Source organism: Delphinapterus leucas, chromosome 8 (genome assembly GCF_059928025.1).
Source record: "Delphinapterus leucas isolate spDelLeu-1000000601 "Yukka" chromosome 8, BTC_Dleu_Yukka2, whole genome shotgun sequence".
Taxonomy (NCBI): Eukaryota; Metazoa; Chordata; class Mammalia; order Artiodactyla; family Monodontidae; genus Delphinapterus; species Delphinapterus leucas.
The window spans coordinates 97,345,073-97,367,396 of NC_143136.1; the positions used below are offsets into that span (position 1 = coordinate 97,345,073).

At 42.5% G+C, this 22,324-nt stretch overlaps 2 protein-coding genes across 2 annotated transcripts in view; one reads left to right on the forward strand and one right to left on the reverse strand.

Moving 5' to 3' along the window:
* The window catches only part of LOC149748598 (uncharacterized), a 92,824-nt gene extending 70,784 nt beyond the window's left edge, over positions 1–22,040 (reverse strand). The window contains exons 1-2 of the mRNA XM_089915927.1: positions 22,027–22,040; positions 21,620–21,964 (exon numbers count right to left, since the gene is read on the reverse strand). Of these exons, the coding sequence (XP_089772053.1) occupies positions 21,620–21,964; positions 22,027–22,040 (359 nt within the window). The remainder of the gene's footprint in view (positions 1–21,619; positions 21,965–22,026) is intronic.
* Positions 21,879–22,324, forward strand: part of ACTR3 (actin related protein 3) — a 57,246-nt gene continuing 56,800 nt past the window's right edge. The window contains exon 1 of the mRNA XM_022590658.2: positions 21,879–22,144. Coding sequence (XP_022446366.1) covers positions 22,101–22,144 — 44 coding nt within the window. The 5' untranslated portion in view covers positions 21,879–22,100. The remainder of the gene's footprint in view (positions 22,145–22,324) is intronic.

Here is a 22,324-nt window from a genome sequence, read left to right on the forward strand (position 1 = left end):
CCCTGAATCAGAAAAGGAGGAAAATAACCTTGGCTTCTCTTCTTCTTCTGCAAGTGCTCCTAATTTATCTTTTTATCTTTCATTGTCCCAATTCCTTTTTGGCATGGTCAAGTGAGTCTAGGAAATGCAGTTGGCAGGAATCAGCTTCCTTCCAAACAGACAGAATAAGAGAATGGCAAGGAATAAATGGATTTGAGAGTAAGTAGGCAAATGAGCAGCACATTAAGCCCCTAGTGCAGTATGTTATGTTGGGCTTTGGGTAGCAAATGGTCAAAGCAGGTCAGAGAAGCCCAAACCAGAGATTGGGCAAAGCTAGTGAGGTATGACTGATATTGCATACAGAATACAGGGTCATAAACAGGAGTTGAGTCAACAGAGGGGACTATAGCACAATACATCATAAACTATCAGTAGAGACGTATAAAACAGTCTCCTGGAGATCAGAGGAACCACAGTCATAGATTTTCATGATAATTAGGCCATATTACGGGGATAGAACAGCAGCACACACAGGGTAGTAACAAGGGGTCAAACAGGCTTAGAGAGTTGCAGTTCATTATCTGTATGTAGGAATCCATTCCAAATAGCCAGTCTGAAAGGTAGACACTAGAATTCCAAACGGACTTTTCTTTTTGTCAATATCTTTGCCATTTTATATTTTGTGGTTATCTGAAGTTAATTCTTACATCTGTTTGGAAACTGCACTTTGAAATCATTGATATTAGCTTGACTACTTGCCACTGCTTTCTCATGAGAGCAAATTATAAAGAAAAGTTGTACCTATTTGAGTTTTCTGTTGATTTCAAACTCTATAAGTAGGATGTTCCTGTTAGGCACTCAGAAGGCACTTATCTGCAGTGAGGAAGGCCAAGATAATGGGGGATAAACAAAAAAGGAATCATCCAATCAATGAACAGAATGAAAGCTTAAACATAAAGAGTAACGTAACCAACAAGTTAAGTCTTGCATTTTCTGTCCCTGTATTATTTATCTTTCATGGGCTTGAGTAAAGCTTTTCTTATTTATGGCACCATATGAGAAAAAGATAAATAGATACTTTAAAGTGATCATACTACTCTACTTGAAAATAATCTCTCTGGATCCACAAATGCTTATTTGGATAACTGAAATGAACATTGTTCCTTGTCTTTAATTAATTAGATTGAAAGTTTAAAAAAATTTTTTTTATTAACCAAGCTCAAGCTCTTTTTGGTAGAATCTAAATTAATATCCATAGGAGATGCCCGGTTCACTGATTACACAGGCACCTTGCAATAATTAATATTTGGAAGAAAGCAGTGTATTTTGCATACTCTTACTCATCAAAAAATGTGCATTTTGGAAAACAATAAAGGAAGCATGTATAATTTTAGAAATACTAGTTTATATGATCACACACACACACACACACACACACACACACACGTGAGGCCCAAAGTCTATATAACGAGTCTGTTGTAGCTGTAATCTAGATAATTAATAAAATTCATTCACCCAGAAATGGAGGCATCAAATGTGTGCAGGCACAAGGCCAGGCTCTGAGAACATGTAGATACACATAATTCCTAGCTTCAGAAAGTTTATAAGCTAGAGAGAAAGTCTAAGCGGCTGCTATAGAAGCTATGAGAGGTGACTCTTGCCGGGGACCACAGGTGGCGCAAAGCAGGGAGGTGTCCTTAGGCAAGGAGTCATCCACAGGTTTTCAACTTCAAGGTTTGCAAAGCTGAGGCTCTGGATCTTGGATAGCCCAGTCCCAAGCCTTGGCCTCCTGCCCATGGCAAGCTCCAGCCTGGCCTCCACCTTGAGCTAACATCACATTGCTGTACACACAGCCACGCCTCCCACCTACCTCTCGCTCCCAAGGGCACCCTTTACAAACTTAATGCCCCCTCCCCCTCCCCCCCACTTCACGTCCCACATCAAACAGACTGTCTAGTGCTGCCCATTACGTTGTGCAGGTAGGTACCTGCCATTTCTTAATTCGTTCTTTCACAACTGTCTCCCATCGGGTCTCTCCATCTCCTGTTTTGATCTGCTCTACTGCAACTTTCCACTGGCAAAGAGCTATCTTTCTAAAACATGCTATTCTCTTTCCCAGTACCTTCTGATAGATCCCCACTGTCCACACACAGTGGCTCTCAGACTTGGATGTGCCCCATTATCACGTTAGGGAACTTTTATTTCCAACAGATTCCTCTTGAACCAAAATTTCCAGAAATGCAGCCTGGGCAATCTGTATTTTTAACAAGTTTTTCAGATGGCTCTTTACTACTGTCAGCCTGATTCTAGTCGGGGGACCAGGGTTTTGGAACTGCAAGATGAAGTCCAAACCTAGCACACAAAGTCATTCACATTGACTCTTCCCCGGTACACACCCCTTACCACGGCCACGGCTGTAATCCACTTCTGAAACTCTCAGGTTTCTCCTAAGCCTCTGTCACTGCACATGCTGTTCTCTCCAGAATTGCTTTTCACTCCTTTTCTACCCTGGAAAGCATTCCCTAAGCCTTCTTCTTTAAAGTTTTCCCTGATCTCTCAGCTGAGTGAGCTAAGGGTCCTCCTCTGCTTTTAAAAGCCCTGTGCAAATCACTGCTCATGGTGTACTTTATTTTTTTTTAATAAACATTAATTTATTTTTGGCTGCGTTGGGTCTTCGTTGCTGTGCGTGGGCTTTCTCTAGTTGTGGCGAGCGGGGGCTACTCTTCGTTGCAGTGTGCACTTGCTTCTCATTGCGGTGGCTTCTCTTGTTGCACAGCATGGGCTCTAGGTGTGTGGGCTTCAGTAGTTGTGGCATGTGGGCTCAGTAGTTGTGGCTCGTGGGCTCTAGAGCACAGGCTCAGTAGTCGTGCCGCACGGGCTTAGTTGCTCTGCGGCATGTGGGATCTTCCTGGACCAGGGCTCGAACCCGTGTCCCCTGCATTGGCAGGTGGATTCTTAACCACTGCGCCACCAGGGAAGCCCTCATAGTGTACTTTAATTTTCACTTGTCTGTTTCCCTTCCTGTACTTGGACTTCTTCAAGGGTTGGGGCTGCAAATTACTAATCTCTTTAATCTTAGTGTCCAGCCTTGCTCCTGATTCATAACTGGCACATAACATAAATAAACGAATGGATGGATAAATGAATGAAGAGTTCTAGTCACACTATGGGAGAAACTGGCTGTGTATAGACCATTATTCTTTATGAACTAAATAATTATATATCTTCCAACAGAATACTATTAAGTGAACCTAGCAGTTCTTCAGCATTTGAGATGAAATGGAAACCAAAATAAATGCTACTGCAAAAATATAATTGCTTTCCCAGTGCAGGATTGAGGGAATCATTAAACATTTAGATTAATGTATTGTTTGGCAGATGGCCAATGTTTTTTTCATTTGCCTTTGTGTTCATTTATGGGCTGGCAAGATACACACACACATGCAATGCATCTTTTTTTTTTTGCAAAGTGAAAAATATTTTTCAGTGTATTTCTATTTATTCTTTTAGTGTTGGTAGTATTTTTGTTTCAATGAACGTATCATAAACCCCCAACCACTAAGCAAGAAATTAACACTTAGTTGTATCAGTTTATAATTTAATGTAAATGGAATTTTTAATGGACTTGGTTTGTTTTTGCTTAGATTCATTACCTCTCTTTGGGTACTATACACTTATTTTTCCCTTTGTGACTCCTCCACTTTCTGTCCATGTGGTTCTTTTCGGTGGGACTGCTCGGGGGAGGGAGGCATGTGACCCAGGCTTGCCCAACCGGAGTCACAGTGAAGTGCTTAGGGAAGACACCTAATCCAAGGCAGCCAATGAGAGTTCGTGCCAGTTCCTTTGTCGGGACCACAGGGGAAGATGTACTCTCTGCACTGGGATTGATAAAGTATTAGAACATCAGCCATTTTTGCCGTGGAGTGAGTAAAGCTGCCCAAGAATGAAGCCAACACAGTGAGAAGCAAAGCCAAAAGAGAAAGAGAGGCAATTTCTGATGATATTTTGAGCCTTTGCATCCAGCTGTAAAGGAGTGTAGACAGTTTACCCCTTGGGATTTATACTTATTTGAACTCCACTCACTCTAAAGAAAAAAATTCCTTTTTATTCTTAAGCTGATTTGAGTTTGCTTTCTCTCATTTACTACCATAAGTGTCTTGACCATAAGACATTATGTCTAATTTTATAGCATCACTGAATTTGTTGTATTACACAAGAATTGTGTGAATTTTCAATAAAACTCTTCTCTTCTATGAATCTCTAGAGATATACTTAAGTAGAAGTAATTTACTAGTTTGTTGTGACATCTTAAATAAGTCACTTAATTCTCTGTACCCCAGTTTCCTCATTTGCTAAACTGGGGAGTTAATACTAAGTCCCTTCTTCAGAATTATTATTCTGTGGAAAAAACACTGACACTTTAGAGCAATTGACTGCTATTTAAGGATCATAATTCCCCAACCTTAAATGCTGTTATGGCATATAGTAAGTGTCAGGGGCTGGGGGTAGGGGGTAGGGTGGAAAAGCAGGAGGAGAAAGTTTGATAAACTTCGTTTTGGATAAACCCCAAACAGCCAAATAATTTATTGGGTTGGCCTACTCAATATTATTTATCATATTATCATTATTAGTTTCTTCTGTAATTGGAAGATGAGTTCCAGAAATGTGAGAACTGTCACAGGTTGTCAGATTTACCAAAGGATGAAAATAGATGTGTCAGAAAAAAAACTGTATTCATAATTCAGTTTCTTCTCATCAAATTGGAACCAAATGCACAGTTTTAGATGGAGGGGAGAAGCCTAAACATTCGTCAGATATGTGGTTTAAAGAGATGGCAATGCCTGAGACAGAAGTAGGAAAAAGTAATGACTGTTTAAAAATCTGGGGCTTCCCTGGTGGCGCAGTGGTTGAGAGTCTGCCTGCCGATGCAAGGGACACGGGTTCGTGCCCCGGTCCGGGAAGATCCCACATGCCGCGGAGCGGCTGGGCCCGTGAGCCATGGCCGCTGAGCCTGCGCGTCCGGAGCCTGTGCTCCGCAACGGGAGAGGCCACAACAGTGAGAGGCCAGCGTACCGCAAAAAAAAAAAAAAAAAAAATCTGGGCTGCTTTAAAACCAAAACCAGTTTTAATAAAAACCAACATGATATGTTAAGCTAAATGTAATTACACACTGGGTCACACTGCAACTTCAAAGAACTCAGAATGCATTTCTTTTTATCTTTTACTTAAAAAATAATCATGGTTCCATTTCCTGAAACACTTTTTTCTCCAACTGACGCATATGTTTACATGACTTCCTGTTCATTGACACCTAACAAAAGTCACTGCTACCTACAATGTGTTTGTGTTTTCTCTCTCAAATTTGTATTTTCTAATTTTAGGTGTTAATACTTAATGACCTGCTCCTAAGACACACTGAATTTGCTCAGACTGAATCATCCTAAAAGTTTTCTATGACTATGTTGTGACATTTGCATTGGATTTCCAGTCTGGGTAACTTCTCAGCAATTTTCCTCCTACCTTATTAGATTTTTTTTTAATTACAAAATTAATGTATATTCATTGTAATGAGACAGAAAATACAGAGTTATAACAAAAGTTGTAATGAAAAAATTAATCTCTTTCCTTCAGTCTCATCTCTCTTAGGTCTCCATTGCTTCGTGTGCAACCTTCCATGTAGCTTCTATGTTTATACCACATAGAAACATATATGTATATAGGGCCCACCCTTCCATCCTTTCCACCTCCCTTACTACTCCTTTTTTTTCCCATAGTTTTCCAAATATTAGATCACACTACAAATCAAAGGTCACACAAATCGATGGCCCACAGTCGGGGAAAACATTTTGTTGGCAAAACGTTAAGGAAATTTAACATGAATGACATGGACTCACATACCTACACAGTAAGAATATTATTGATGTTGCACAGGCCTTCCAATTTAACATGGTCCTTTCCATTCCCTATTATTCATACCTCCACTAATCCACCTTTTGATATTACTGGCCTAACATCTATAAGCATTTGAGTTTATATCCTCCTGATATTACTTAGCAACTTTTTGCATTTAACATTATGTCATGGTATTATCAATTAGAATTAACTTCAGCTGCATATAACCGAAAATGCCAAATTACAGTGGCTTAAACCCTAAGGGTTTCTTTTTCTCACATGTAAAATAAGTCTGGAAGTGTGTGGTCCACAGCTTACATGGTACTTCAGAGTCACAAGGGACCTGAGCTCCCCCTATTTTTCTCCTCCACCTTCCTTGGGACGTGGATTCTAGTTTCGAGGTCAGTTAATCATCCCTAATGGCTAAGGAACTCTAGTCACTTGATCTGTGTTTCAGGCAGTAAAAAAAGTGGAGGGCAAAAACAAAATGGTCAGCCTCTCCTAAGTCAGCCCTTCTTTAAAGATATTTCCCAGAATTCCCACTCAGATACTTCCACTTAGATCTCATTGGCCATAACTTTGTCATACAGCCACACCTAGCTTCACATGAGGTGGAGAAATGTAGTCTTTTGGCTGGGCACACAGACACCAGAGTAAAATCCAGGTACTGTTATTAAGGAGAAGATACAAATATCAGTCTCTGCTCCACATTCCTGCAGGTTAGGACGGACACATAGAAGAGACTGTGAAGGCCCTCCATATCCAGGCTCTTCTTCTGACTTAAAAGAAACCTCAGATTTAACCTGGTCGCAGAGGCACTTGAACTGAAGGCTATGTTTCTAAATCTTCACATTTTAGAATATTTCTTCACGATCATAATCTTCTCTCCCTCCAACATCAGTACTTTTATTTTTTTAGGATTCACCAAATCGGATTCCTAGGACTAATGTCAACAAATTTTAAGTTTTAATAGATGCTGATGGTTAACTTTGTAGGAGGCTGTGACAATTCATTCTCAGGAACAGCGTTCAGTTGCATATCCATTTTCCTATACACTTCTCAGCGCTGGATATTTTTTTCTCCTTTTAAATGTTATGAATCATGGGTGAAAAATGATATCTGTCATTGTTTAACTTGTGGTTCCCTTACTACCAGGAATGAAAAGCCTCTTTTCCTATGTTAATTGCCCACTTAAATTTCTTCTGTAGGGAGTTTGTGTTAATGCCCTTTGCCAATGTTTCTGTTGGACTGTTTGCCTTTTTCTTATCATTTTAACTATGAGAGATGTTAATCTCTGTCATATGTGATGTAACCATTTTCTACTAATCTCTAAATTCTAAAAAAATCTCTAGCCATTGGAAATTTGTTTATGTAACCAAATCTTTCCATGAATGGCGATGGGTTTCTACTTTTACTTAAGTCTCTCCCACCTTGAGCTAATAGAAATATTTGCCTGAATTTTTTTCTTATTTTCTAATATACTTATAGTTTTTTTAAAAAAATAAATTTTATTTATTTTGGCTGTGTTGTTTTTTTTTAACATTTTTATTGGAGTTTAATTGCTTTACAATGCTGTGTTAATTCCTGCTTTATAACAAAGTTACACGTATACAAATATCCTCATGTCTCTTCCCTCTAGTGTCTCCCTCCCTCCCACCCTCCCTATCCCACTCTTCTATCTGGTCACAAAGCACTGAGCTGATCTCCGGCGGCTTCCCACTAGCTATCTATTTTACATGTGGTAGTGTTTATATGTCCATATATACACTACCACTCTCTTACTTTGTCCCAGCTTACCCTTCCCCTTCCCCGTGTCCTCAAGTCCATTCTGTAGTAGGTCTGCATCTTATTCCCGTCTTGCCCCTAGGTTCTTCATGACCATTTTTTGTTTTAGAGTCCACATATATGTGTTAGCATACGGTATTTGTTTTTCTCTTTCTGACTTACTTCACTCTGTATGACAGACTCTAGGTCCATCCACCTCACTACAAATAGCTCAATTTTGTTTCTTTTTCTGGCTGAGTAATATTCCATTGTATATATGTGCCACATCTTTTTTTTCTGCCATCTAATTATTCCCTTTATTTTATTTTTTTACATCTTTATTGGAATATAATTGCTTTACAATGGTGTGTTAGTTTTTGCTTTATAACAAAGTGAATCAGTTATACATATACATATGTTCCCATATCTCTTGTGTCTCCCTCTCTCCCACCCCTTTAGGGGGTCACAAAGCACGGAGCTGATCTCCCTGTGTTATGCGGCTGCTTCCCACTAGCTATCTATTTTACGTTTGGTAGTGTATATATGTCCATGTCATTCTCACTTTGTTACAGCTTACCCTTCCCCCTCCCCATATCCTCAATTCCATTCTCTAGTAGGTCTGTGTCTTTATTCCTGTCTTACCCCTAGGTTCTTCATGACCATTTTTTGTTTTAGAGTCCATATATATGTGTTAGCATACGGTATTTATCCTTCTCTTTCTGACTTACTTCACTCTGAATGACAGACTCTAGGTCCATCCACCTCATTACAAATAGCTCAATTTTGTTTCTTTTTCTGGCTGAGTAATATTCCATTGTATATATGTGCCACATCTTCTTTATCCATTCATCAGATGATGGACACTTAGGTTGTTTCCATCTCCGGGCTATTGTAAATAGAGCTGCAATGAACATTTTGGTACGTGACTCTTTTTGAATTATGGTTTTCTCAGGGTATATGCCCAGTAGTGGGATTGCTGGGTCATACGATAGTTCTATTTTTAGCTTTTTAAGGAACCTCCATACTGTTCTCCATAGTGGCTGTATCAACTTACATTCCCACCAACAGTGTATGAGGGTTCCTCTTTCTCCACACCCTCTCCAGCATTTATTGTTTGTTATACTTATAGTTTTGTTTTTATTATTCGACTCATTCAGTCAACTATTTGTTGACCACTTATTATGTGCCAGGTCTTCTTCAAATTCTAGTGGGGATGCCTTCCAGTTAGGAAAGACAGACAATAATACAATGAACCAATAAAAAAGCGAGGCATTTCACCAGAGAATTAAAACATGGTGACACGGTAGAGTGAGGCGGGCTATTTCAGAATGAGTGGTCAGGAAAAGCTTCTCTGAGGAGATGGGATTCAAACTGATTCAGGAATAACTACTGCTCTGGGGAGAAGTCCAGGGAGAAGAGGCAGGTGGGAATGCCCTTGGGATATGTGAAGGGCAGGAAGGCTGATGTGGCTAGTGCCTCAGGTTGAGGAGACATGCTGGAGAGGGAGGCAGGTACTGGCAGGCTTGGCAGGCCAACGAGGAGTCTGCATTTTATTCTACACTGAGGACTTGTAGTCCACCTGGACTTTGTTTTTATATGTAATATGGTACGTGTGTCGGGAGTCTAACTTTTATTTTCTTTCACATTGAGAGTTATATTTTAAATAAACTATTCACCATTTGCAGGTGGTGGTGGGGGGGACTAGGGTGATATCCCACAGACCCTCACCTCATTTCAAACACTGTACAAATATCATCATTATATGAAATATACATTCAATTGAAATTAAACATATAATGAGTCTAATTTTTTTTGTTTTTGTTTTGTTCTGGCCACGCAGCAAGGCATGTGGGGTCCTAGTTCCCTGACCAGGGATCCAACCCATGCCCCCTGCAGTGGAAGCGCAGAGTCTTAACCACTGGACCACCAGGGAAGTCCCCATGAGTACAATATTTTTATCCCAGGGATGTGACCATTCAATAAAATCCTTCTAGAACTACTTTTTAGAAACATGGTCAGGAAGTCATCTCAAAACCCAGTTTTAATACTTTATAGTCACACAAAACTTTTGATCAAAAACCATAGCCCTGGGCTTCCCTGGTGGTGCAGTGGTTAAAAATCCACCTGCCGAGGAGGGGGAAGATGGCGGAAGAGTAAGACGCGGAGATCACCTTCCTCCCCACAGATACACCAGAAATACATCTACACGTGGAACAACTCCTACAGAGCACCTACTGAACGCTGGCAGAAGACCTCAGACCTCCCAAAAGGCAAGAAACTCCCCCCCACCACGTATCTGGGTAGGGGAAAAGAAAAAAGAATAAACAAAGACAAAAGAATAGAGACGGGACCTGCACCAGTGGGAGGGAGCTGTGAAGGAGGAAAGATTTCCACACACTAGGAGCCCCTTCGCGGGCAGAGACTGCGGGTGGCGGAGGTGGGGAGCTTCGGAGCCGCAGAAGAAGGCACAGCCACAGGTATGCGGAGGGCAAAGCGGAGAGATTCCCACACAGAGGATTGGTGCCGACTGGCACTCACCAGCCCGAGAGGCTTGTCTGCTCACCCACCGGGGCGGGCGGGGCTGGGAGCTGAGGCTTGGGCTTCGGTCGGGGCGCCGGGAGAGGACTGGGGACTGGGGTTGGGGGCGTGAACACAGCCTGCAGGGGGTTAGTGCACCACGGCTAGCCGGGAGGGAGTCCGGGAAAAGGTCTGGAGCTGCTGAAGACACAAGAGACTTTTTCTTGCCTCTTTGTTTCCTGGTGCACGAGAAGAGGGCATTAAGAGCGCTGCTTAAAGGAGCTCCAGAGATGGGCGCGAGCCCCGGCTAACAGCGTGGACCCCAGAGATGGGCATGAAACGCTAAGGCTGCTACCGCCACCAAGAAGCCTGTGTGCGAGCAGAGGTCACTATCCACATCACCCTTCTGGGGAGCCTGTGCAGTCCGCCACTGCCAGGGTCCCGGGATCCAGGGACAACTTCCCCGGGAGAACGCACGGCGCGCCTCAGGCTGGTGCAACGCCCTGCCGGCCTCTGCCGCCGCAGGCCCGCCCCGCTTCCGCACCCCTCCCTCCCCCGGGCCTGAGTGAGCCGGAGCCCCCGAGACAGCCGCTCCTTCAACCCCGTCCTGTCTGAGCGAAGAACAGACGCCCTCTGGCGACCTACACGCAGAGGCGGGGCCAAATCCAAAGCTGAGCACCTGGGAGCTGTGAGAACAAAGAAGAGAAAGGGAAATCTCTCCCAGCAGCCTCAGGAGCAGCGGATTAAAGCTCCACAATCAACGTGATGTACCCTGCATCTGTGGAATACCTGAATAGACAACGAATCATCCCAAATTGAGGAGGTGGACTTTGAGAGCAAGATTTATGATTTTTTCCCCTTTTCCTCTTTTTTGTGAGTGTGTATGTGTATGCTTCTGTGCGAGACTTTGTCTGTATAGCTTTGTTTTCACCATTTGTCCGAGGGTTCTACCCGTCCGGTTTTTTTTTCTTATTTAAAAAAATTTTTTTTTCTTAATAATTATTTTTTATTTAATAACTTTATTTTACTTTACTTTATTTTATCCCCTTTCTTCCTTCCTTTCTTTCTTCCTTCTTTTCTTTCGTTCTTTCTTTCTTTTTCTTTCTCTCTCTCTCCCTCTCTCTCTCTCTCTGTCTCTCTGTCTCTCTCTCCCTCCCTCCCTCCCTCTCTCCTTCCCTCCCTCTCTCTCTGTCTTTCTTTCTTTCTACTTTTCCTCCCTTTTATTCTGAGCCGTGTGGATGAAAGGCTCTTGGTGCTCCAGTCAGGAGTCAGTGCTGTTCCCTTGAGGCGGGAGAGCCAACTTCAGGACACTGGTCCACAAGAGACTTCCCAGCTCCACATAATATCAAACGGCGAAAATCTCCCAGAGATCTCCATCTCAACACCAATACGCAGCTTCACTCAACGACCAGCAAGCTACAGTGCTGGACACCCTATGCCAAACAACTAGCAAGACAGGAACACAACCCCACCCATTAGCAGAGAGGCTGCCTAAAATCATAAGGCCACAGACACCCCAAAACACACCACCAGACGTGGACCTGCCCACCAGAAAGACAAGATCCAGCCTCATCCACCAGAACACAGGCACTAGTCCCCTTCACCAGGAAGCCTACACAACCCACTGAACCAACTTTAGCCACTGGGGACAGACACCAAAAACAACGGGAACTACGAACCAGCAGCCTGCAAAAAGGAGACCTCAAACACAGTACGATAAGCAAAATGAGAAGACAGAAAACCACATAGCAGATGAAGGAGCAAGATAAAAACCCACCAGACGTAACAAATGAAGAGGAAATAGGCAGTCTGCCTGAAAAAGAATTCAGAATAATGATAGTAAAGATGATCCAACATCTTAGAAATAGAATAGACAAAATACAAGAAACATTTAACAAGGACCTAGAAGAACTAAAGATGAAACAAGCAACGATGAACAACACAATAAATGAAATGAAAAATACTCTAGATGGGATCAATAGCAGAATAACTGAGGCAGAAGAACGGAAAAGTGTCCTGGAAGATAAAATAGTGGAAATAACTACTGCAGAGCAGAATAAAGAAAAAAGAATGAAAAGAACTAAGGACAGTGTCAGATACATCTGGGACAAGATTAAATGCACCAACACTCAAATTATAGGGGTTCCAGAAGAAGAAGAGAAAAAGAAAGGGACTGAGAAAATATTTGAAGAGATTATAGTTGAAAACTTTCCTAACATGGGAAAGGAAATAGTTAACCAAGTCTGGGAAGCATAGAGACTCCCATACAGGATAAACCCAAGGAGAAACACGCCAAGACACATATTAATCAAACTGTCAAAAATTAAATACAAAGAAAACATATTAAAAGCAGCAAGGGAAAAACAACAAATAACACACAAGGGAATCCCCATAAAGTTAACAGCTGATCTTTTAGCAGAAACTCTGCAAGCCAGAAGGGAGTGGCAGGACATATTTAAAGTGATGAAAGAGAAAAACCTGCCACCAAGATTACTCTACCCAGCAAGGATCTCATTCAGATTTGATGGAGAAATTAAAACCTTTACAGACAAGCAAAAGCTGAGAGAGTTCAGCACCACCAAACCAGCTTAACAACAAATGCTAAAGGAACTTCTCTAGGCAAGAAACACAAGAGAAGGAAAAGACCTACAATAACGAACCCAAAACAATTAAGAAAATGGGAATATGAAACATACATATCGATAATTACCTTAAATGTAAATGGACTAAATGCTCCCACCAAAAGACACAGATTGGCTGAATGGATACAAAAATAAGACCCATATATATGCTGTCTACAAGAGACCCACACAGACTGAAAGTAAGGGGATGGAAAAAGATATTCCATGCAAATGGAAACCAAAAGAAAGCTGGAGTAGCAATTCTCATATCAGACAAAATACACTTCAAAATAAAGACTATTACAAGAGACAAAGAAAGACACTACATAATGATCAAGGGATCGATCCAAGAAGAAGATATAACAATTGTAAATATTTATGCATCCAACATAGGAGCACCTCAGTACATCAGGCAAATACTAACAGCCATAAAAGGGTAGATCGACAGTAACACATTCATAGTAGGGGGCTTTAACACTCCACTTCCACCAATGGACAGACCATCCAAAATGAAAGTAAATAAGGAAACATAAGCTTTAAATGATATATTAAACAAGATGGACTTAATTGATATTTATAGGACATTCCATCCAAAAACAACAAAATACACATTTTTCTCAAGTGCTCATGGAACATTCTCCAGGATAGATCATATCTTGGGTCACAAATCAAGCCTTGGTAAATTTAAGAAAATTGAAATCGTATCAAGTATCTTTTCTGACCACAACACTATGAGACTAGATATCAATTACAAGAAAGATCTGTAAAAAATACAAACACATGGAGGCTAAACAATACACTACTTAATAACGAAGTGATCACTGAAGAAATCAAAGAGGAAATAAAAAAATACCTAGAAACAAATGACAATGGAGACACGACGACCCAAAACCTATGGGATGCAGCAAAAGCAGTTCTAAGAGGGAAGTTTATAGCAATACAATCCTACCTTAAGAAACAGGAAACATCTCGAATAAACAACCTAACCTTGCACCTAAAGCAATTAGAGAAAGAAGAACAAAAAAACCCAAAGATAGCAGAAGGAAAGAAATCATAAAAATCAGATCAGAAATAAATGGAAAAGAAATGAAGGAAACGATAGCAAAGATCAATAAAACCAAAAGCTGGTTCTTTGAGAAGATAAACAAAATTGATAAACCATTAGCCAGACTCATCAAGAAAAAAAGGGAGAAGACTCAAATCAATAGAATTAGAAATGAAAAAGGAGAAGTAGCAACTGATACTGCAGAAATACAAAGGATCATGAGAGATGACTACAAGCAACTGTATGCCAATAAAATGGACAACCTGGAAGAAATGGACAAATTCTTAGAAATGCACAACCTGCCAAGACTGAATCAGGAAGAAATAGAAAATATGAACAGACCAATCACAAGCACTGAAATTGAAACTGTGATTTAAAATCTTCCAACAAACAAAAGCCCAGGACCAGATGGCTTCACAGGCGAATTCTATCAAACATTTAGAGAAGAGCTAACACCTATCCTTCTCAAACTCTTCCAAAGTATAGGAGAGGGAGGAACACGCCGAAACTCATTCTACGAGGACACTGTCACCCTGATACCAAAACGAGACAAGGATGTCACAAAGAAAGAAAACTACAGGCCAATATCACTGATGAACATAGATGCAAAAATCCTCAACAAAATAGCAGCAAACAGAATCCAACAGCACATTAAAAGGATCATGCAGCATGATCAAGTGGGGTTTATTCTAGGAATGCAAGGATTCTTCAATATACACAAATCAATCAATGTGATACACCATATTAAGAAATTGAAGGAGAAAAACCATATGATCATCTAAATAGATGCAGAGAAAGCTTTCGACAAAATTCAACACCCATTTATGATAAAAACCTTGCAAAAAGTAGGCATAGAGGGAACTTTCCTCAACATAATAAAGGCCATATATGACAAACCCACAGCCAACATCGTGCTCAATGGTGAAAAACTGAAAGCATTTCCACTAAGATCAGGAATAAGACAAGGTTGCCAACTCTCACCACTCTTATCCAACATAGTTTTGGAAGTTTTAGCCACAGCAATCAGAGAAGGAAAGGAAATAAAAGGAATCCAAATTGGAAAAGAAGTAAAGCTGTCACTGTTTGCAGATGACATGATACTATACATAGAGAATCCTAAAGATGCTACCAGAAAACTACTAGAGCTAATCAATGAATTTGGTAAAGTAGCAGGATACAAAATTAATGCACAGAAATCTCTGGCATTCCTATACACTAATGATGAAAAACCTGAAAGTGAAATCAAGAAAACACTCCCATTTACCACTGCAACAAAAAGAATAAAATATCTAGGAATAAACCTACCTAAGGAGACAAAAGACCTGTATGCAGAAAATTATAAGACACTGATGAAAGAAATTAAAGATGATAAAAATAGATAGAGAGATATACCATGTTCTTGGATTGGAAGAATAAACATTGTGAAAATGACTCTACTACCCAAAGCAATCTACAGATTCAATGCAATCCCTATCAAACTACCACTGGCATTTTTCACAGAACTAGAACAAAAAATTTCACAATTTGTATGGAAACACAAAAGACCCCGAATAGCCAAAGCAATCTTGAGAATGAAAAACGGAACTGGAGGAATCAGGCTCCCTGACTTCAGAATATACTACAAAGCTACAGTAATCCAGACAGTATGATACTGGCACAAAAACAGAAAGGTAGATCAATGGAACAGGATGGAAAGCCCAGAGATAAACCCACGCACATATGGTCACCTTATCTTTGTTAAAGGAGGCAGGAATGTACAGTGGAGAAAGGATAGCCTCTTCAATAAGTGGTGCTGAGAAAACTGGACAGATACATGTAAAAGTATGAGATTAGAACACTCCCTAACACCATACACAAAAATAAGCTTAAAATGGATTAAAGACCTAAATGTAAGCCCAGAAACTATCAAACTCTTAGAGGAAAACATAGGCAGGACACTCTATGACATAAATCACAGCAAGATCCTTTTTGACCCACCTCCTAGAGAAATGGAAATAAAAACAAAAATAAACAAATGGGACTTAATGAAACTTCAAAGCTTTTGCACAGCAAAGGAAACCATAAACAAGACCAAAAGACAACCCTCAGAATGGGAGAAAATATTTGCAAATGAAGCAACTGACAAAGGATTAATCTCCAAAATTTATAAGCAGCTCATGCAGCTCAATAACAAAAAAACAAACAACCCAATCCAAAAATGGGCAGAAGACCTAAACAGACATTTCTCCAAAGAAGATATACAGATTTCCAACAAACACATGAAAGAATGCTCAACATCATTAATCATTAGAGAAATGCAAATCAAAACTACAATGAGATATCATCTCACACCGGTCAGAATGGCCATCATCAAAAAATCTAGAAACAATAAATGCTGGAGAGGGTATGGAGCAAAGGGAACACTCTTGCACTGCTGGTGGGAATGTGAATTGGTACAGCCACTATGGAGAACAGTATGGAGGTTCCTTAAAAAACTACAAACAGAACTACCATATGACAAAGCAATCCCACTACTGGGCATATACCCTGAGAAAACCATAATTCAAAGAGTCATGTACCAAAATGTTCATTGCAGCTCTATTTACAATAGCCAGGAGATGGAAACAACCTAAGTGTCCATCATCGGATGAATGGATAAAGAAGATGTGGTACATATATACAATGGAATATTACTCAGCCAGAAAAAGAAACGAAATTGAGTTATTTGTAGTGTGGTGGATGGACCTAGAGTCTGTCATACAGAGTGAAGTAAGTCAGAAAGAGAAAGACAAATACCGTATGCTAACACATATATATGGAATATAAGAAAAGAAAATGTCATGAAGAACCTAGGGGTAAGATGGGAATAAAGACACAGACCTACTAGAGAATGGATTTGAGGATATGGGGAGGGGAAAGGTAAGCTGTGACAAAGTGAGAGAGCGGCATGGACATATATACACTACCAAACGTAAAACAGATAGCTAGTGGGAAGCGGCCGTATAGCACAGGGAGATCAGCTTGGTGTTTTGTGATCACCTGGATGGCTGGGATAGGGAGGGTGGGAGGGAGGGAGACGCAAGAGGGAAGAGATATGGGAACATATGTATATGTATAACTGATACACTTTGTTATAAAGCAGAAACTAACACACCATTGTAAAGCAATTATACTCCAACAAAGATGTTAAAAAAAAGAAAAAAAAAAGAATCCACCTGCCAATGCAGGGGACACGGGATCAGTCCCTGGTCTGGGAAGTTCCCGCATGCCGCTGAGCAACTGAGCCCGTGCACCACAGCTACTGAGCCTGCACTCTAGAGCCTGCGAGCCACAACTACTGAAGCCCATGGACCTGGAGCCCGTGCTCCACAACAAGAGAAGCCACCGCAATAAGAAGCCCGCACACCGCAACGAAGAGTAGCCCTCGCTCGCCGCAACTAGAGAAAGCCAGTGTGCAGCAACGAAGACCCAATGCAGCCAAAAATAAAAACAAATAAACAAATCAATTAATTTAAAAAGCAACCCACCATAGCCCTAGTTGACTGGCCATTTTATGCATTAGACTTGGCTCTGAAAAAATAATTTTGAGCCAATTCTAAAAATAAAACCTACCCACAAAGGGCCAAGATTTGTTACCAATGAAGATATTTAAAGGAATGTGCAACAGGCTCTGAAGGCAAGTTCAAAGGAAACCTTCCAAAAATATTTTGTATGATGATAGTGTTAAAAGAGTAAGCACACAGGCCCGAAGAGAAGTTCTGTGAAAAGGAGGACCAACTTTTGGATGTTTAGGTCTGTGTAAGTAATAAGTAAAAGAGTCATTACTTTATAATTTAACCATATTCCTCTTGATCTGTTCATAAAATCATTTTATAATTTGTAATATGCTTTTTTAAAAATTTAAGCTTTACAACAACCCTGTGGGTTAGGTATTCCTGCCATTTTTATAGATGAAGAAACAGATTAATTTAAAAAGCTCATACTCAACTCAAGTTTCTTGATTCCAAGTTCAGTGTTCTCTCAACATACGAAGTTATCTAAGATTACACAACTTGAGAAAGGAGAATCCACAGTTCACAGCCATCATCCCCTCGACCACTAGGCTGCATGGACATCTTGACCATTTATCTATCTTGACCATTTATCTATCTGCTTTAATCAATGCTCTCTGTAGATTTGACTGGTCTGCCAACTTGCAAATAGTCACCCGTGCAACAAGTACCTAAGCTGAGATAATAATGTTTAAAAACATAATAATGTTTAAAAAAATAATAATGTTTCCCACTTTAAAATAATGGAGATTGAGTGACATGTGAATTTCTTGGACATTTTAAGATTCAGAGACATGTGCTAAACTGGCCTTAAGACACAGAAATGACCCAGGAAATCTCATGGTAACTGGTAACCAGCGTATCAGTCAAAATTAAACAATGCTTGTGGCATTATAACTAAAGGGCCCTGAAAAGGGGTCAGTACTGGGTTTTGGTCTGGACTCCGTTCCCTAGTTTGCCTAAGATAATGGGAAAATCACTTAAACTTTCTGGGCTTCTGTATCTCTTAGGGTTCTTAAATTTGATGCAGGTAATAGGAACTGATTGCTGCTAACTTAGGCAGAAGGGGATTTATTGGAAGGATACTGTAAGACACACAAATGCTTGAAAGGCTGGGAACTGGGCTTGGAAACTAACAAGAAGAAAGCACCTGGTTGACCTGAACTAAAAGGGAAATTAGGGTGCTACCAGGGAGTAATGGATTTAGGGCAGTGAAACAAACCCCACCCATCCACTACTGCTTTCCTTTCCACATCTTACAAGGTCATCTCCAAGAGGGCTTCTAGTTCAGACATATTCTATTTCTCTGTATTTGGAGAAGGATGGGCAGGAAGCAGGGGGTGCATATGCAAACACGGTGGTCAGATATGCTTTGGCCAGATGTGCCTCCAAAGTACAGACACTGACAACGTGGCACGTAGGAAGCAGGAAGTAGAAGGGGTGTTGAGCAAGCAAAGCGCTGGGGCAGACGTTATGAGGAACCTCCACAAATGACACTTCTCATAAGTGCTGCAAGCTTCCAAACGCTTCTAACAGTCACAGCCTTATAGACGAAGGACAGTCCTGACTACGTGAAAGAAACTGTGGCAGGGTTCCTCACGCCTGTGAAATGAGATACAGCACCTAGCACTGACATGAACTTCATATTTGAATGTAATACACAAGTAAACATTAAACAGCCTCTCAAATCAAACGTTGAAAACTGACAGACTACAGGTCAGATACAGCCTTCAAAGAATTAGTTACCAACAGATACAAATACAGATTTCTGACTCTTCTTGAATAAAGGGAGGCTTTGGCAACACCAGGCCTACATTCCCGCATAGCCACAGTTTTCTACTGTCTTCTGCGGGCTCTCCGCGTTGCCATACCCTCCTCATAGCCCTCTTCACTTATAATGTTCTAGTCTCTGAACACTGATGTAACTACTTCCATGGCAACCCACCCAAGGCCAGCATTTGGACAGCCATTGTGAGGATCTACCACTATGGGTTTCCCTGGGCGTGAGAACTTCCCTGAGTTCAAGTTCCTAACCTCTGTCCTCGGGACCCCTTAGGTAAGATCCCTTTAGTCCTGACTGACCATCTGTGATGCTGGAAACAACCATTTGCTCTACTGCAACCAAGCCACATCTCCCTCCTCTGTCAGAGCCAATCTTTAGGCATCTGGTCTCCCAAATGACCTTAAATACCTGATGGTGGAAAAGGCAGCAATGAATCCCCATATAGCATCTTCTACATGTAGGGAAAAACAAAACAACGCATCTGAACGAAGAATCACTTCTGTCTGCCTTCTTGTAAGACAATCTCTGAGGAAAGCCTCCCCTGAGGATTATTTATTTTCTGTGAGTAGCTGGGGATGTGCTGAGCACCAGTTGATGGTAATGATGATGATGCCCCTTAGTAATTCTCCTTTGCACGTATCCAATCCCATCTGGATGCTACTCCTCACACGTTTCGATCCCTGAATGCCAGCATCATGTATGATATATGACCATTCACTTCACTCTTTACTCTGTGGGATCTATTCCCTGCAAAGCAGCCAGAACATTTCCTTGCCTAAGTCTCTTTGATGGCTTCCAAATAGCTTTCAGGCTAAATTTTAAGACACTTAAGGATGCAAATCCTTGCATCATTTGATTCTTCCTTCTCTCTCAGGTTTCATCTCCCATTCTGTCTTCCCTGGCTCACTTCACTTTGATCACTTGCGTCTTCTTTCAATTTGTGGAAGAAGCCAAGCTCTTTCTCACCTCAGGGCCTTGACTCCTGTTGTTCCCACTTCCTGGAGGGCTCCCCTTCTTCCTCACCCTCTCCTCTATTTCCTACTATCCTCCAGCCCTCAGCTTTTAAATGCCACTTTGTCAGAGAAGCCTCCCCTACCTGCTACCTCCCTCCCATTCTCCCACTCCCCCCCATTTCTCAGAGCCCCCTGCTTTCTGACTTCTATTGCTCTTAACACAATTTGTATGTTTCCCCACTAAACCGTAAACTCTACAGCACAGAGACCTTATCTATTTTATGCCTATGGAACATTTAGGGTCAGCAGAGTCCCTGTCATAATCGAGTGGGTGAGCAATCCTCATCTGCCAAATAAATGAAAAACCTATACCCCATCCCCCAGGCTGGTCTAAATCTTCTGGAGTAATTAGACATCCTTTCTGAGGAAAAATATTTCTATTTCAGTCACATATAAGCACATCCACATGGTTTATCAGAAGGTAAGCCTGGTGGAGAAAAAATCTATTCACTTTACAGTTTTCCCAGGTTGGGGGGGCGGGCGGGTTCCATACCATCACCTGGGAACTCGGTAGAAATGCACATTACCAGGGTCCCCTCCACACCAAATCATCAAGACAATTCATGACCCAGCATTCTGTGCTTTAACAAGCCTTCCACGTAATTCTCATGCACACTTTGAAAAGTCTGAAAACCACTGTTCCAGGCTTTCCAGTTTTTAGCTTTTTTTTTTTTTTAATTAAAATTTTTGGTCCTTAATCTTTGGTTTCATCCTGCAAAAGTAGAACAGTAGAATCTTAAACTACTCCAGAGGGAAATCTTTGTCATCGTCCAAAGCCGTCAAAGGTGTATTTGTGGGGCTTCCCTGGTGGCGCAGTGGTTGAGAGTCCGCCTGCCGATGCAGGGGACATGGGTTCGTGCCCCGGTCCGGGAGGATCCCACATACCGCGGAGCGGCTAGGCCCGTGAGCCATGGTCGCTGAGCCTGCGCGTCCGGAGCCTGTGCTCCACAGCGGGAGAGGCCACAACAGTGAGAGGCCCGCGTACCGCAAAACAAACAAACAAAAAGGTGTATTTGTCTAGAGTATGTTACGTAGACCATATTCTCGGGAGGTGTGCCTTCCTCGTGGGCACAGGCCTGCCCTCCGGAGGGCCTGCAATCTAAACCGTGTTGTAACGCTTGCAACACGCGAGGCTGTAACAACGCACAAGTGTAACTGAAAAAAAAAAAGGACGCACAAAGGCAGAGGAGCCACGGTGCAAGCCTTTGTTCAACCCTCCACCGACTGCTCACCCTCGGTCTGATATCGCTCTTTTCCACGCGGAAAAGCAGGCTCTCAAGTTAGAAAAAAAGAATGTGTGCCGCTGACAACGTTTTCCATTAGGCCGTTTTCCCCGGGGCGCCGGAAAAGATATTCGCGGCTGCGATAGGCGGTCCCATCCCTCCCTCAACCAAGCACAGAAGTAACTGTAACTATCAGCCACTTCCAGCTTCAGAAGGAGACTTGGAGGCTCGGGCCGACTTCCCCGCCCCTACCTGGACGAACACCCGAAGTGGACTTCCTCACCGTCGGGACCGGAGCGGCAGCCGGAGGCGCACCTCACTGCGCATGCTCTCTCGCCCCGCCCGCCCGGAGCCAGAACGGGGAGCGCTCGCGGCCTGGGCCTGGCCTGGCCGGGGCGTCGGCACCGGCAGCCATCTTGGCTTCCCGGGGAAAGGCGGCGCGAGGGGAAGAAGTTGTACGGTGGGGGCAGGAGCGAGAAGGAGGGGAGAGAGAGGGGGAGGAGGCCGCGGCGGGGCAGGGCGGGGACTGCCTGCCCGCCCGGGTTGCGGAAGTGGTAGCCGCTGACCGAACCTGCTGCTCTCTCGCTACTGCTTTGGCTTCCCGGCTACCCCGCGGACGGAGAGGGCGGCCTGGCCGTGGATGGTCAGATAGCCTCTACCTCTCGCCGCCCATCCCTGGCCCCAACCGGCACGGAGCAGACGGCGGCAGCGGCAGCAGCAGGCGAGGAGGAAGATGGCGGGACGGCTGCCGGCCTGTGTGGTGGACTGTGGCACGGGGTAAGGGGGCTGATGGGCGGGGGTGGGGAAACTGAGGCGGAGGGAGGAAAATGGCGGGGCCGGCAGGAGGCCGGGAGATGAACGGTGCCGCGAGTTGCCGCTGCCGGCTGTGTCCACCCCGGCTCCGCCGGCTGGCGAGGGGTGGGGCCCGGAGCTACGGCCTCCCTCGTCCCTCGCGCT